At 45.4% G+C, this 15,188-nt stretch overlaps 1 protein-coding gene across 2 annotated transcripts in view; it reads left to right on the forward strand.

Moving 5' to 3' along the window:
- The first annotated feature begins 2,170 nt into the window (after positions 1 to 2,170).
- AASS (aminoadipate-semialdehyde synthase) overlaps positions 2,171 to 15,188 on the forward strand; it is a 33,433-nt gene continuing 20,415 nt past the window's right edge. For both annotated transcript variants that reach the window (XM_068401268.1, XM_068401269.1), the window contains exons 1-13: positions 2,171 to 2,251; positions 6,529 to 6,749; positions 7,906 to 8,082; positions 9,596 to 9,680; positions 10,411 to 10,478; positions 10,592 to 10,738; positions 11,743 to 11,821; positions 11,911 to 12,038; positions 12,209 to 12,357; positions 13,568 to 13,690; positions 13,845 to 13,956; positions 14,469 to 14,528; positions 14,622 to 14,689. In XM_068401268.1, the coding sequence (XP_068257369.1) occupies positions 6,537 to 6,749; positions 7,906 to 8,082; positions 9,596 to 9,680; positions 10,411 to 10,478; positions 10,592 to 10,738; positions 11,743 to 11,821; positions 11,911 to 12,038; positions 12,209 to 12,357; positions 13,568 to 13,690; positions 13,845 to 13,956; positions 14,469 to 14,528; positions 14,622 to 14,689 (1,409 nt within the window). In that variant the 5' untranslated portion in view covers positions 2,171 to 2,251; positions 6,529 to 6,536. The remainder of the gene's footprint in view (positions 2,252 to 6,528; positions 6,750 to 7,905; positions 8,083 to 9,595; positions 9,681 to 10,410; positions 10,479 to 10,591; positions 10,739 to 11,742; positions 11,822 to 11,910; positions 12,039 to 12,208; positions 12,358 to 13,567; positions 13,691 to 13,844; positions 13,957 to 14,468; positions 14,529 to 14,621; positions 14,690 to 15,188) is intronic.

Consider the following 15,188-nt stretch of genomic DNA (forward strand, 5'->3'; position numbering starts at 1 on the left):
TAGAAATCCCAGTTTTCTAGTGCTTATGCTACCGACACATGCTTTTAAGTGAATGTTTTGAATGGCACTGCAACTTTGAAAACAGCTCTCAACTTCCCAGTGGTGTGCTCTAAGCATTGCCTAGTGGACAGACTGGAGCCTGCAAGACAAGGTAGGGTATGACCTGTACAGGTGAGACAGGTGGGCGGAGAGGAACCTAGTGAAGTTCAACAAAGGCAAGTGTAGGGTCCTGCACCTAGGGAGGAATAACCCCATGCACCAGTACAGGCTGGGGGTTGACCTGCTGGAAAGCAGCTCTGCAGAGAAGGACCTGGGAGTTCTGGTGGACAAGTTCACCGTGAGCCAGCAATGTGCCCTTGTGGCCAAGAAGGCCAATGGTATCCTGGGGTGCACTAGGAAGAGTGTGGCCAGCAGGTTGAGGGAAGTTATCCTCCCCCTCTACACTGCCCTAGTGAGGCCACACCTGGAGTCCTGTGTCCAGTTCTGGACCCCCAGTTCAAGAAAGATAATGAACTACTGGAGAGAGTCCAGTGGAGGGCTACAAAGATAATAAGAGGACTGGAGCATCTCTCCTAGGAGGAGAGGCTGAGGGAGATGGGTCTTTTTAGCCTGGAGAAGAGAAGACTGAGGGAGGATCTTATCAACACTTACAAATATCATCAAGAGGATGGGGCCAGACTCTTCTCAGTGGTGCCCTGTGACAGGACAAGGGGCAATGGGCACAAGCTGAAACATGGGAAGTTCCATCAGATAATGAGGAAAAACTTTACTTTGAAAGTGACAGAGCACTGGAACAGGCTGCCCAGGGAGGGTGGTGAGTCTTCTTCTCTGGAGATATTCAAAACCCACCTGGACACAACCCTGTGCAACATGCTCTAGGGGAACCTGCTTTAGCAGGGTGTTGGACTAGATGATCTTCAGAGGTCCCTTCCAACCCTTAACCATTCTGTGATTCTGTGATTCTGTGGTATCTGTGTCACATTTCCATTGGAAAGGCAGACATGGCCTGGCAAAGGTGCCCGACTTCCAGAGAGAGTTCACAGCTGACAGCTCTCGGCAAAAGAAGTCAGATCCTTTGAGGAGTGTCAGGTTCAGGCACAGTGCCTTCTCCTGGCATGCTCTGCTGAGCTGCCAGGATGGCTACCACTCAGTTCCTGTAAATACCTTTTTCCATGCATTTCCTTGCAGCACAAAGGCTGAGCTCCCAGCTCAGGCCTGGGAACTCCAGTGCAAGACAGAGCATGTTGTGTGTGTCATCCTTCGTTTCTCTGGGTTCAGTTTCCTACCTGCAAAAGTTAGAAGAGTACTGAGAAATAATTAGGCACTAAACCTATAAGGAACTATTGCAGACAGTCTTGAGATAACAACTTATTCAAAGAAGGAACTTCCTAAAAAACTGAAAACTTAGAAAATAATAATAAAAAAATGAGCCAAGTAGATTTGGTGAAGTTACTTACTGCAGTAAATTCATCATGGTTTGGCTCCCAATTCATTCAGCAGACAAAGCAGCTCCTAAAATACTTTCATTGATTTAATCAAAGACAGGCTGTGCAGGAGTATGATGATGGATTCAGCCATGTACTTTCTACTAGTTTACAATATGAAGTGATCAGTATGACAAAATAACACAGGATGATGAGGGACCATCACTATTGCGTCTTTTTCAGTGTCACGTTTGAATTAAATTCTACAACCACCAAATAATTACATATTTTTGCAAGAAGAATGGTCATATTTGAGCAGGAAAATGGTCCGAGCAGGAGACCGTGGGGAGGACAGGGCTGTGAGGGGTCAGGTGCGGCCTGTGCTCGGCCTTGCCCCGGTCACAGCGTGGGGAGGCCCCGGTGCGGAGGCCGCTGTACCCGTGCTGGGGCGATCGTTGTGCCGGTGCTGGGAGCCTGCAGGGCCTCGCGTGGGGCCCGCGGGGCACCCCGCTGCGCAGGGGGCTCCGCAGGCCGCGGGGCCGCCCGCTCCCGCCTGCCCGAGCCGCCGCCGGGCGCCCGTCAGGCGCCGGGGGAGCGAGGGGGGAGCGCCGGGCCTTCCAGGAACCGGGGGCGGTGAGGGGGCGTGCCGGCGTCCGCCGTGACGCCACGGCCAGGGCCCCTCCCCATTGGCGGGCAAAGGAGGGTGTATCCGGAGGGCGGCTCGCGGTTGGCTGCCGTCCTGGGCGTTGGCGGCGCCGCTGGACGCGGGCCGGAGGAGGGAGCCGGGCGGGCGGCCGTGCCTGCCCCGCTGCCCCGCTCGCCCTCAGGTAGGTACGGCGCTGCCCGCCGCCCCGCCGCGACCCCCGGCGGCCCCCGCCCCCGGCGGTGCCTGGCGCTCCCCGCGGCAGCGAGCGCGGCCTGGTGCTCTCCGCGCGGGCAGCGCTGCCGGCAAGGCGGCCGCTCCGCCCCAGCCTCCGGCGGCCGGTGCCGCCCGCCCGGCTGCCCCGTCTCCCGGGAGGCCGGGGGGGCCCCGTGAGAGCCGCAGCCGCATGCTCAGCGCGGCGAATCACACCGGCGGCGCCGGGCGCTTTGGTTTCGCTGAGTCTAAGGTAGTGAGTGGAGGCACAAGTTGCCCGTGTAAGTGTCCTCGCCTCACTCTAGAACTAGGATCATATTCAAACTGTGTGCTGTAATCAAAGGCACTGCTGTTATTTTTATTTTTTTTGCCTTCGCTCTATCGCTCAGCGCTATTTTAATGTCAGTGAAACTCAAAGTTGTGTGGAACAGCTCCCACGGCACGGGTGGTGGAGAACCGGTGCCGCTCGGCTCCTTCGCTCAGCCGCCGTGCTGAGGAGGCCGCGCAGGGATCGCCAGGCCTGGAGTCCTGAAGTTACTTTCACGTTTACAACAGGATATCAGTATCTCTGTGGCTAAGCCTGAGCACACACAGGGAGGCAAACGTATGAACCTCTGGCCTGCTGAGGTCACGCGGGGTGTTTGCTTACTGCCCTGATGCCCCTCACAAGTGCAGGGCAGCTCGCTCCCTCTTGAAAGAGGCATTTTTCTTCTTGTAGGACTCCTCCGTGCAAGGAAAATTTCCTTCACTGCAGGCTTGGGTATGAGGTATGGGGCATTGGTATGAACTGCTCTCATGGTTATATTTTAGTGTGCAGTAACAGTGACATTGTATGGCAAGACTTCCTCTGCTTTTGAGAGGTACCGACATGTTCTCTGAGGATCCTCTTAGCATGCTGAAGAGCGGTGTCATAAAATAACTCCAGCTTCTGTACAGTAACTTCTGCTGGTGGACAAATACAGCGATGGTAGGAAGACCACACTTGGAGCTAATGTAGAGGAGGTGTGCTTCTGTTCATACCGTCCCTCGTGTGGTAGTTTTTCTGTTTAAGCAAGCCTGGGGTTAAACAGGACTTCTTAAGGCTTTAGCATATAGAGATTTTACAAGATTGAGGCATGAGGACAAGCAGGATTTTCCAAGTGATTCGGATGCAGAGATTCATGTAGTTATCAGTTAAAAATTGCTTTGGAATCAAAGGTCGTATCTTTGAAGCTTCTATCTTTGAGATCCACATCTTTTAATCACATAAATATCTGAAGTCCTTAGGCTCCTAGGTATTTGGTGCTAGACCTGTGCAGAGCCCTTGCCATTCACAGCAGAGCTAAGCAGTGGCATATATGCTTCACTGGGAGTGAAGAGGAGGAGAGAGAAAATAAAGGGGTAATCCTCTGCCGTGGCAATCTGTCCTAATGAAGCTTTTCCACTTTGCATAAAATTTTGATGAGGAAGAAAACCTATTGCTCCTGGCCACGCATATGCTGACTGCTAAGAGTAGTTGTCCTTATCTTCCATTTTTGGGTTGTGTAAGAATTAGTTATGTAAAAATACTTAGCAGTGGTCGTAAATATTGGGCTTTCTCTTTTAATCAACTGCTCGCATTACAGCCTGTGTTCTACTTTCTTTCTGTGTGCTTGTTACTTCTTACTGTTCTTGATGCAAGCTTGGATAAGTGCTTAGTCTTTGCATGTTTATGCTGGCAAATGAATTTAATTAGTATCTCTACATTTTTTTGAAGACCAAAATGGATGTGGGAACCCAGACAGAGCTCCCACGGAAGGAGGCGATGGTGCAGGTTGCGGGCTGCAGGGAATGCTACACCGTCTCTGTGGTGTCAGGGGGCTGTGTGCACTGTGAGCAGGTAGATGATCCGCTCGGCCGAGCGGCACAGCTGCAAAGCCAGGTTGAAAGGCTTCAAGCCGAAGTAGAAAGGCTTAGGAGCATTCGGGAGGCTGAAATGGAGATAGACTGGTGGAGCCAGGCTTTGCCCTCCCTGCAACAAAAATGGGAGCACCTGCCGGAGAGCTCCCAGGATCGAGGGACCCCTGTACTCTGCCCCTCTCAGGTGGAAAACAATAACTTAGAGGAGAGGAGTGAGTGGAGGCAAGTCTATGGCCGTGGCAAAAGGCGAGTGACCTCCTTGCCTACCTTACCTCCACAGGTGCCTCTGAGCAATAGGTATGAAGCCCTAGTGGAATACAGCCAGTCCAATGGGGATGTGGTGGAGAGGCAACCTATATCAGAGGTCCCACCACAGTCAGAAAAACCTGACAGGCATATAGCTACCTCCTCCACAAGGAAGAAGAGAAGAGTTTTAGTGGTTGGAGACTCCTTCCTAAAGGGATCTGAGGGCCCAATATGCAGAGCTGACTCCCATCACAGGGAGGTCTCCAGTCTGCCTGGAGCCCGAATCAGGGATATCACCAGGCAACTCCCCAACCTGGTGAAGGCCACAGACTACTACCCCCTGCTGATCTTCCAGACAGGTGGGGAAGAAGCTGCATCTTTGCTAAGTCGTGGGCAACAGGAGAGGTGCCTGAGGACTGGAGGAAAGTGAATGTCACTCCAGTCTTCAAAAAGGGCAGGAAGGAGGACCCGGGTAACTATAGACCCGTCAGCCTCACCTCCATCCCTGGAAAGGTGATGGAGCAACTTGTTCTTGGTGCTGTCTCTAGGCACATCAAGGATAGGGGAATCATTAGGGGCACTCAGCATGGCTTCACCAACGGGAAGTCTTGCTCAACCAACTTGATAGCCTTTTATGAGGATGTTACCCGGTGGATAGATGATGGTAAAGCTGTGGATGTGGTCTATCTGGATTTCAGTAAAGCGTTTGACACGGTCTCCCACAGCATCCTCGCAGCTAAACTGGGGAAGTGTGGTCTGGATGATCGGGTAGTGAGGTGGATTGTAAACTGGCTGAAGGAAAGAAGCCAGAGAGTAGTGGTCAGCGGGACAGAGTCCAGTTGGAGGTCTGTGTCTAGCGGAGTTCTGCAAGGGTCGGTTCTGGGACCAGTTCTATTCAATATATTCATTAATGACTTGGATGAGGGATTAGAGTGCGCTGTCAGCAAGTTCGCTGATGACACAAAACTGGGAGGAGTGGCTGAGATGCCGGAAGGCTGCGCAGCCATTCAGAGAGACCTGGACAGGCTGGAGAGTTGGGCGGGGAGAAATTTAATGAAATATAACAAGGGCAAGTGTAGAGTCCTGCATCTGGGCAAGAACAACCCCATGTACCAGTACAAGTTGGGGACAGAGCTGTTGGAGACCAGCGTAGGGGAAAGGGACCTGGGGGTCCTAGTGGACAACAGGATGACCATGAGCCAGCAGTGTGCCCTTGTGGCCAAGAAGGCCAATGGCATCCTGGGGTGTATTAGAAGGGGTGTGGTTAGCAGGTCGAGAGAGGTTCTCCTCCCCCTCTACTCTGCCCTGGTGAGGCCGCATCTGGAGTATTGTGTCCAGTTCTGGGCCCCTCAGTTCAAGAAGGACAGGGAACTGCTAGAGAGAGTCCAGCGCAGAGCCACGAAGATGATTAAGGGAGTGGAACATCTCCCTTATGAGGAGAGGCTGAGGGAGGTGGGTCTCTTTAGCTTAGAGAAGAGGAGACTGAGGGGTGACCTCATTAATGTTTATAAATATGTAAAGGGCAAGTGTCAAGAGGATGGAGCCAGGCTCTTCTCAGTGACATCCCTTGACAGGACAAGGGGCAATGGGTGCAAGCTGGAACACAGGAGGTTCCACTTAAATTTGAGGAAAAACTTCTTTACTGTAAGGGTGACTGAACACTGGAACAGGCTGCCCAGAGAGGTTGTGGAGTCTCCTTCCCTGGAGACATTCAAAACCCGCCTGGACGCGTTTGTGTGTGATATGGTCTAGGCAATCCTGCCCCGGCAGGGGGATTGGACTAGATGATCTTTCGAGGTCCCTTCCAATCCCTAACATTCTGTGATTCTGTGTGATTCTGTGATTTTCAGCATTCTTTTTAAGCCATGTAATTAAATGTTGGTCCATTGAACACATTAAAAGCCTTCCTTTACAGCAGTACAACCAATTTGTTTCTGTAACAACATCCCACCAAACTGAGATGCAACAAAGTATGCTCACAAAAGTAGGGTGTAACTAGAGTATAAAGTGTCTGGTTTGTGTTTTACAGCAGATGTTAAAGGAGACCAGAACTTTTGCACGAACAATTTTTAGAAGCATGCATATACATGTATTATTTTGCTACTTTGTCTTTGCTGCCATCAGGCTTTACCATGCTCCGAGCCTTTAGTCACACAAATGGTAGGTGTGCATTCCGTCATGCTAAGTGTTGGCATCATCGTAAGGCTGTGCTGGCAATCAGGAGAGAAGATGTTAATGCATGGGAAAGAAGAGCACCTCTAGCACCAAAGCATGTTAAGGAATTGACACAGATGGGATACAAGGTCGTGGTGCAGCCATCAAACCGGAGAGCCATCCATGAAAAGGTAAGGTCCCATTGTGAGTTAGATAAGCAAAACCATAGTTCAGTGATTAACCATAGTACTGGAAAAATAATATGCAAAGGACATACATGGGAAAACATATTATTAATTTTGTTGTTAAATGAGGAGTCATTGTGTCCTAGTGGAGAGAAAAAGGAGTAGTTTGTTTAGCCTTTTCATGTAATGCTGGCAGACTGGTGGGTTTTTGGAGTTGTTTTTATTGATTTCTTGCCCTTTCATTTGTCTCTGAAGAAGTTCTAGGTGCTCTTGAAGTAGAACTTTGGAATTCATCTAACACTGGTGTTTTCATCTTCTGTTTCTGTGGAGGCAACGCTGTAAAAAATAAGCATATTTAAAAACAAGAGAGTAAGGACAAATCTGGTGAATCCCCTTTCTGCTTCAATCCCATACCTCATGTAAAATGAGGAGAGAGGGTTTTTTTTCTTTAATGCTGATAGCTTCAAGACTGAGAGCTTTTGCAGTTCTTGTAGCAGCAGTAATACTCTACTGCAAGGTATCTGAGCCAACAGATAAAAATTGAAACATTGGTAGGGAACTAGTGATCACTTGCACATATCACCTTTTAATTAAGGCACAGTGCTGCTTTTCACCAAAGCACAGATCGCATTAGGTACACAACTACAATATTGAAAGCTGGAATTTTAATATGTTTTTGAAATAAAGGAGAACAAAAATTTTGATATGGAAAAAACATCCTTTTAGAAGTTGCTCTTCAGCTTGGACTTAGTCTTATATGATTTTATAAAATCACACATCATCAGTCTTCAGATTAATTTGTCAGATTTCTCTAAACTTATTTCCAAGTATTTCAACACATTACAAAGGACTGTTCATTATTGCAATATTATAAGATACTTTAAATGTAGTAAAATATCCTTTTTGTAGTCTGTGAATTTAAGATGAAGGATTTTACTAACACATAATTATGTTTCGGCCTTGTATAATAGGATATTAGCATGGAAATTCAGTTTAATATTTGATACCCTTTTTGATAAAGAGGTTTATGAACATATCACATGCAGTAACTTGTTTCTGCTTTGTAGAATTATCTATTTGTCCTCTGTTCTAGTTGCTTATGTGCTGAGATCTGAATATGAAAAAAAACGGAAAAATTTACTTTGATTTCTCTCTTTCATAGGATTATGTCAAAGCAGGTGGCATTATTCAAGAAGATATTTCCGAGGCTTCTCTGATAGTAGGTGTGAAGAGACCTCCAGAGGACAAATTGATCCCTAAAAAGAACTATGCCTTCTTCTCTCACACTATTAAAGCCCAAGAGGCAAACATGCCCCTTTTGGATGAGATTCTAAGACAGGTAAATTGTGTCACAGTGAAGACAATTGGCTGTTGGCATGGGGTGGAAACTGAACTTAATGCTGAAGTGTGATTGAAAGCTTGCTGCCTAGTATGGTTACTTTCAGCGTGCATATGTGTAGATAGCTAATGAGGACTGTTTTCAGTGTCCTTTCCTGGAGCCAAGTATTTCTTGCGCAGAGGATCTCGTGCTTGCAGTGCTACTCTGTTTATGTGCGTAAGGAATATGAGTTGCGAGCATGGTATGCTCAAGAGAGGTTCACGCTGTGTGAGCACGAAGGCTTGTTGGAAAGTTGTTAAGCCAGAGTGCACATTGGTTGTTACAGAGGGAGGCAGCCAGTTCACTGAGAAATGAGCAGCCTCTTGGCAGAGGATGTGAATGGGTCTGCAGCAGCTGGAGTGGCCTGTTGGGGAGCTCTGTGCCAAGAGTGCATGGGCAGTGCAGAGACTCTTTAAAACAAGGATTCCAGGCAACTTTTAGGTTTTTATTTTTATACTTGTTATGAATTATTTGCCTTTCTTATATATGCCCATCAGCCTCTATCACGAAGGATGACAAAGACGTATGAAAAGGTAGTTTGTAGGTGTCCTGGTTTGGCCTAAACCAGGCCGATTTTCCTTTCAGTGATTTTTACTTTCAGCTAAGTCTCCTCTAAGTAACTGCATTTTCTGAAACTAACTGCATGTTTTTGCAGACAGTGTCTGCTTCCAGGACTGATAACGCTCGAAGTTTGTAGTTATCACTGAGGCACCGGTAAGGATGTTGTGCAGAAAGGCTCTTGCTGTACATATTCTTGAGAGAAACCAAGGTCACTGCTGAATTCCTCATTGCTTACGAGTGAAGAGCCGAAGCGGGGTCGCAGCTGCAGAGGGGAGCGGACAGGGCAGGTGACCCAAAATTGACCAACGAGGGTATTCCATCCCATACACGTCATTCTCGGTATAAAGTGGGGGGATCACGAGGGTCTCGCTCTCTTTCTGCTATGGCCGGTGTCCAGGGAGGACTCCGTCTGTTTTCCTGCTGCCCCCGATCCCGATCCGTGCGTTCCTGAATCCAGCTCTCGACCGTCGCTAGGCCCAGCCTGGGCCTTCCCGGAGCCTGCCCTGCAGTGCCGGTGGTGACGTGGCTGACTTCAGGGGAGCTCAATCTTGGTTTTGTATATATATTTGTATATATTTTATTATTATTATACTTTTTTTTCATTATTATAGTTTATTAAAACTGTTTTAATTTTCCAACCCAGAAGTCTCTCTCCCTTTTCCCTTTCCCTTTCCCTCTGGGGGGAGGGGGGGGGGATAACAGAGGGCATCTGCCGCAGGTTTAATCGCCAGCCCAGCTTTAAACCGTGAAGGAGCCCGCGTCTCTCTGTGTTGCCCAGGCTACGCTGCAGTGGCTATTCACAGGCGCGATCCCGCTACTGACCGTCACGGGAGCTTTGACCTGCTCCGTCTCCGACGTGCCACTGACTGCATTCACTGAAAATTTTAATACTCAGTTTGCTATGTATTTTCAGGAAATTCGACTGTTTGACTATGAAAAAATGGTTGATCATAAAGGAATGCGAGTTGTGGCCTTTGGAAAGTGGGCTGGTGTAGCAGGTATAGTGCATGAAGTAAAGGCAGGCTTGCAACAAGTAACTTCTTTTAATACTTCTGGTTGTCTGTGTTTCCTGAAAGTTGAGGCTTGCAAATGCGTTTTTAACTGCATTTTTAACTCTTGCTTTTAAGAGCTTTTTTCCATTCTGTTTTGTGCTCCCTGCTTTTGATGAGACTACATGTCAAATAGTCCCATGGTTTCCTGCCAAATCTACTGTTTTATGTTGTCTTGAAGTCCTGTTTGTCTATTCAACTAATCTGAGGCAGACTAAATATCAAGAGATCAACTGAATTGCCTTTTGAAAGAAATGGCTGCTGTCAGTCCTGTGAGTTTGAACAACATCTGTTTGTCGCTCTGTTATCCATTTACATAATGTGAGGCATGGTTCTCATTCCTTTCTACTGAACTTCAGCTCTGTTTCTTCAGGAGACTCTATTATCTTCTCCTTTGGAATCTGGTGGTGATGTGGATGCATCTCATAAAAGGATATCCAAGTATTAAATGGTGCTGAAATGCATGATGTTGGCCAAGAGCAGGTTTAAGGTCATGGCCCGCTATTGAATTTCTCCTTCCCTGGTTTTATGTAGACTTTCTTTAGGAGTAAAGTATTAATATGAAACCACGGCCAAAAATATCCAGGATGATTTTAGACTTCAGTCAGTCTCTGCAGTTTCTAACTGCATATTCATAATCAACACTAATGGTCTGATTTTTCTTTTTTTTTAACAATAGGAATGATCAACATTCTGCATGGATTGGGATTACGATTTTTAGCCCTGGGACATCACACTCCCTTCATGGTAAGAGTATATGTGTATGTATTTTTCTTTAGCAAAATGACATTTGCACATCTGCTAATTATCTGTATTTGAATAAGGAAAATATCTTGATGGTTCTGTGCCTTTGATTTCAGCACATTGGGATGGCACATAACTACAGGAATAGCAGTCAGGCTGTGCAGGCAGTACGGGATGCTGGGTATGAAATTTCACTGGGATTGATGCCAAAGTCAATTGGGCCCTTAACGTTTGTGTTTACAGGCACTGGTAATGTTTCTAAGGTAAGAATTCTGTCTTCAAGATGAAGTGCTATATTATTTTTAGAAGAACTTCTTGGCATTTGATACTTATCAGGTTAAATGGGTTGATGAGTTCATTTTGTTTGCTTGGACTTCAGGTTTTCCTTTGCCAGTAGGAATTTTTAAGTACCCTAAACTAACACCTTTAAGATGAGAATATGGCTGACAAGGCTGACCATGCTAACTTCTTACCATGAAAAATGGGTTAAGTCTTACTGCTCCTCTCTCCTTTCCCACCTGCATGATTTTTGTCTCCCTCTCTCTTCCCTCTGTTGACACTGGGCTCACAAGATCTGTTGAACCACCCTATTGAAGTATGGGGGAAAGAATTATTTTTTCTAATACTTACTGAGTTTTTATGTCTGTTTTTATAGCATTGACTTGGCTTACAAGTGCTGGACTTTAGAGCTATTTTCTACGACATAGGAAAAAGGCTTATCCCTGGTTTTGGCAACAACGATCAGTTAACTGGGCTCCAGCTATAAAGTGACATTACTGCCTATGTAAATGTGTGTTTTCTGGACAAAAGGATAGTACGTCTGAAAGGCCTGTGTTCTATGATCACAGCTCATTGGGAAAGTCATCTTGAAGTTCTTTGCCTTTAGAACAGCCTGGTTGGTGAGGAGTGGCTTCAGAGGTCTTTCCCTAAAAAGAAACTGCTCCTCAGAGTGGCAGCAAAACCATCTATTGTGGCTGAGTTGAGGCCTCCCAGCTCTGCCATTAGAAATATAAACCAGGCGTTGGATGGTGGGTCAGGCATACTGCAGTAATGGGGAATGATGTAAATTCCTTGTACAAAGAGCCCAGGCAGCTTTGTTGTGGATAAGTGGGGGTATGTGTGAAACGGTTTGTGCATCTCAAGATGTTCTCTGGCAGGACAGTCAATGTGCATGGCATTTTTGTATTTGTTTTCACACACCAAATGAGCAGTGTTACACTGCCTTTATATTCTCTGCTCGTTCTGAATCCTGCTTCATGGTTTACAGGGTGCTCAAGAAATGTTCAATGCCCTCCCATGTGAGTTTGTGGAACCACATGAGTTAAAGGAAGTTTCCAGATCTGGAGGTATGCTGTGACAATAAAGTGATTGAAAACACTGGAACCCTTTGTCCAAATATAACAGCTAGTTTTGTTTTTTTTTTTTTAAACCTCAGACCTCAGAAAAGTCTATGGGACAGTTTTAAGTCGTCACCATCATCTTGTAAGGAAACGTGATGGACTGTATGATCCAGTAGACTATGATAAACATCCAGAACTTTACACTTCTCGCTTTAACACTGACGTGAGCATCTCTTCTGTTCTTTTATGAAAGGTTTTCCACAGAGTGTTGGTAGTTACTACACCTTTGCATATCCATCCATTGAGAGAGCATTCATTTAAAACACTAGACCAGGTGCTTTCAGCTTCTTAAAATACTAGATGAAAACATCAAACATCTAACTTTCTTTGCAGATTGCACCCTACACAACTTGTTTAATTAATGGCATATACTGGGAACAACATACTCCTCGCTTGTTAAGTCGACAGGATGCTCAGAAGCTGCTGGTGCCGGTTAGATCTGCTGCTGGTGCAACGGAGGGCTGTCCTGAGTTACCACACAAGTAAGACACCTCTGTTCACTTGTAACAATTCTTCAGCACCATGATTAAATCATAATGTTAGGCAGTTTCACCACAGTATCTACCAAATGATTCTGTTTCTTACATTGTTCCTCTTGCACGTTGCACAATGCCACCTTAATTCTGCTTTTGTTCTTCTGTGCTTTGCAGTCTTGTTTTCACAGTTCAGAGTTTTTCAAAACATCACAGTACAAATGATTGACAGGTATTGGCTGTCTTTCTGCAAAGGTAGTTCTGCCATTGATCCTTGTGCAGAATCCAATACAAACAGTGTGACATCTGGGAAATGTACCTACTGCACCATTATTACTTGAAGTTTCTGTGCTTGAGCAGAGTTTGTTGCTGAGGTTCTTCCTACCCTGTCATTTGGCTTGTACAAGTTCAATAACTGTTCCTTAACACCTCTGATTTCTGCAGCAGGTAGCAGAAATGCTTCACAATCCTGAATAGCTTTAAGGATGGAATGTGGGGTGCAAATCCAGGGTTAGTCTCCTTTCAGTGTGGGTGGGAGCCACCCTTTCTCTAATAGCCCTGTGTAATAGTTCACTGGGAGACTGGCCTGGGGATGGATTTGGGGAGGATATGGCAATGTATCCTGGTGAGGAAGCAGGTCTTTGTCTCTTCTCTGCCCACTCTTGACACCTTTCTTTCTCTCACATGACAAATAAAGAATTTAAGTGTTAACCTTGAGTGGAGCCAAAGGTTGTGAGTTAGGCTAATGAATGCTCCACCTGCACCAGCTGTGAACTGAAAGGAGGCAGTTGCCTCTTTAGGTTTCCCTTTGTGACGATGAAGTTATTCTAGTGCAGGACTGCCCAGTGACAGCTTGGGGGAATTGATAGATGGATAATGAATGGGAGTTGTTGGAAGGACATGGAGTACAGAGAAAAAATGATGGATGAGTGGATTCTCCATCTTCTGGTCTTTGAGAAGTTACACATGAAATATGGATCCTGTTGATGTGAATGGAAATCTTATGACTACAGTAGGGCCAGATTTCCATTAAGTTTCTGGATGTCATCGTTTGTGTTGTGTTGACTTCTAAATTGGTTAAGATGAATGGAACTACAAGTCTGATAGATCTTCTCACATTTCTTTTGTTTCCTCGTCACTTGTGATCTTTTATACCTATGCTTCTTAGTAATTTGGATAATGCTCTATTCTGTTGTCTTTTTTTGTTTAATCACTTTAGACTTCTGGCAATATGTGACATTTCAGCAGACACTGGAGGATCTATAGAATTTATGACAGAGTGTACAACAATTGACAGTCCATTTTGTATGTATGATGCTGACCAGCATATTATTCATGACAGGTGGGAGAGCCTTTAATTTTTATTGCTTTCCTCTGTAATTTATACAGTGAAACATTATATTGAAAAATCATGCATTTGAAACACTTCTGAAAGGTGGTACCTTTCAGGTACCAAGGACAAGTAGGTTAGAAGAGCCGTGCTTTCTCTCTTTCAGTGTTGAAGGCTCTGGGATCCTCATGTGTTCCATTGACAATCTGCCAGCACAGCTTCCTATAGAAGCAACAGAGTACTTTGGCGATATGCTTTTCCCGTATATTGAAGAGATGGTAAGGTCTTATGTGTCCAACAAGAAGGTAAAAGACTCAGACCTTGGTCTGCTTGTTTGTTGCTTTTCTGGTCTCCTGTATACATTCAAAAGGAATCTGCTGTAGAACATAACTGACTTTGTACTTAAAAAAACCCCCAACTTTCTAAGTCTTGAGCCAATACTTTAAAAAAAGCAACATGTGAATGAGACATTAGTGACCTGGATGTGTTAGGCATTTGTCAAGAACTCTTGAAAACAGGCTCTGGCAGGTAGTTCATTGCTCCTGGACCCTGCAGTAGATGTCTAAATCTGATTTTCTTGGGGCACTCAACAATCACTCACCATCAGACTGCTGTTTGAATTCCTGTATTTTCATAGTCAAATGACACTGATCAGGGCCAAGAGAATTCCAGATCTACAAGATATTGGTATTGTTGCATGCATTTAAATGTTGCTTAAAATCTTGATGTTTTACTCTGAAAAAAAAATGGGAAATAAAATGACCTGATTTGAAATAACTTATCTCCGTAGCTGTTATCAGAAGGCTCAGAACCTCTTGAAAGCCAGAATTACTCGTCTGTTGTTCGAGATGTAAGTTTTGCAATTTGATACTCTGCTTGTTTTCCTCTGCTCTAAAATGTACAGGTACAAAAAACCCTCAAAATTTGTTTCATGTATTTCTAGGCAGTGATTGCATCCAATGGCTCACTGACAGCTAAGTATGAATACATCCAGAAATTGAGGGAAAGCAGGTAATGTATAGCTTCTTAAAGTTTATTTTGTTCCAATTAAAAAAAAAAAACCAACCTTGTCTGCATTCTGTATCCCTGTTTGCATTTATTTACTCATCTGTTTTGGTGGAATACTGCTGTATTGCACTGTGTCTAAATGTCTCCTAGCTTGACGATTTCCTTCTTTCTTCATACACATTGCCTAAATCATTAACATGTGTTGTTAACTCTCAACTTAATTTGAAGTCGAGAAAGTGCTCATTTTTCCATTCCTTACATTATGAAGACTGTTTCACCAGAGGCAGAAAACAGCCACATGGCAGTATTATTCTGTTACTCCTTGGCCTTTTAAAATGGGTATAACATACAGTCCTTTGAAAGGAATGGCTGAAAGGAAAAGGCTCTCTAATATACCTTGGATCTAGTTTCCTCTAGTATGGTTCAAGTGCTGTGCTGTATAGCATTGTTCTGTGACTGGATGTATTCAGGAGCCTCTGTGAGACACTCAGACTTTTCATTA

The sequence above is a fragment of the Nyctibius grandis genome, chromosome 5 (assembly GCF_013368605.1).
Source record: "Nyctibius grandis isolate bNycGra1 chromosome 5, bNycGra1.pri, whole genome shotgun sequence".
Taxonomy (NCBI): domain Eukaryota; kingdom Metazoa; phylum Chordata; class Aves; order Nyctibiiformes; family Nyctibiidae; genus Nyctibius; species Nyctibius grandis.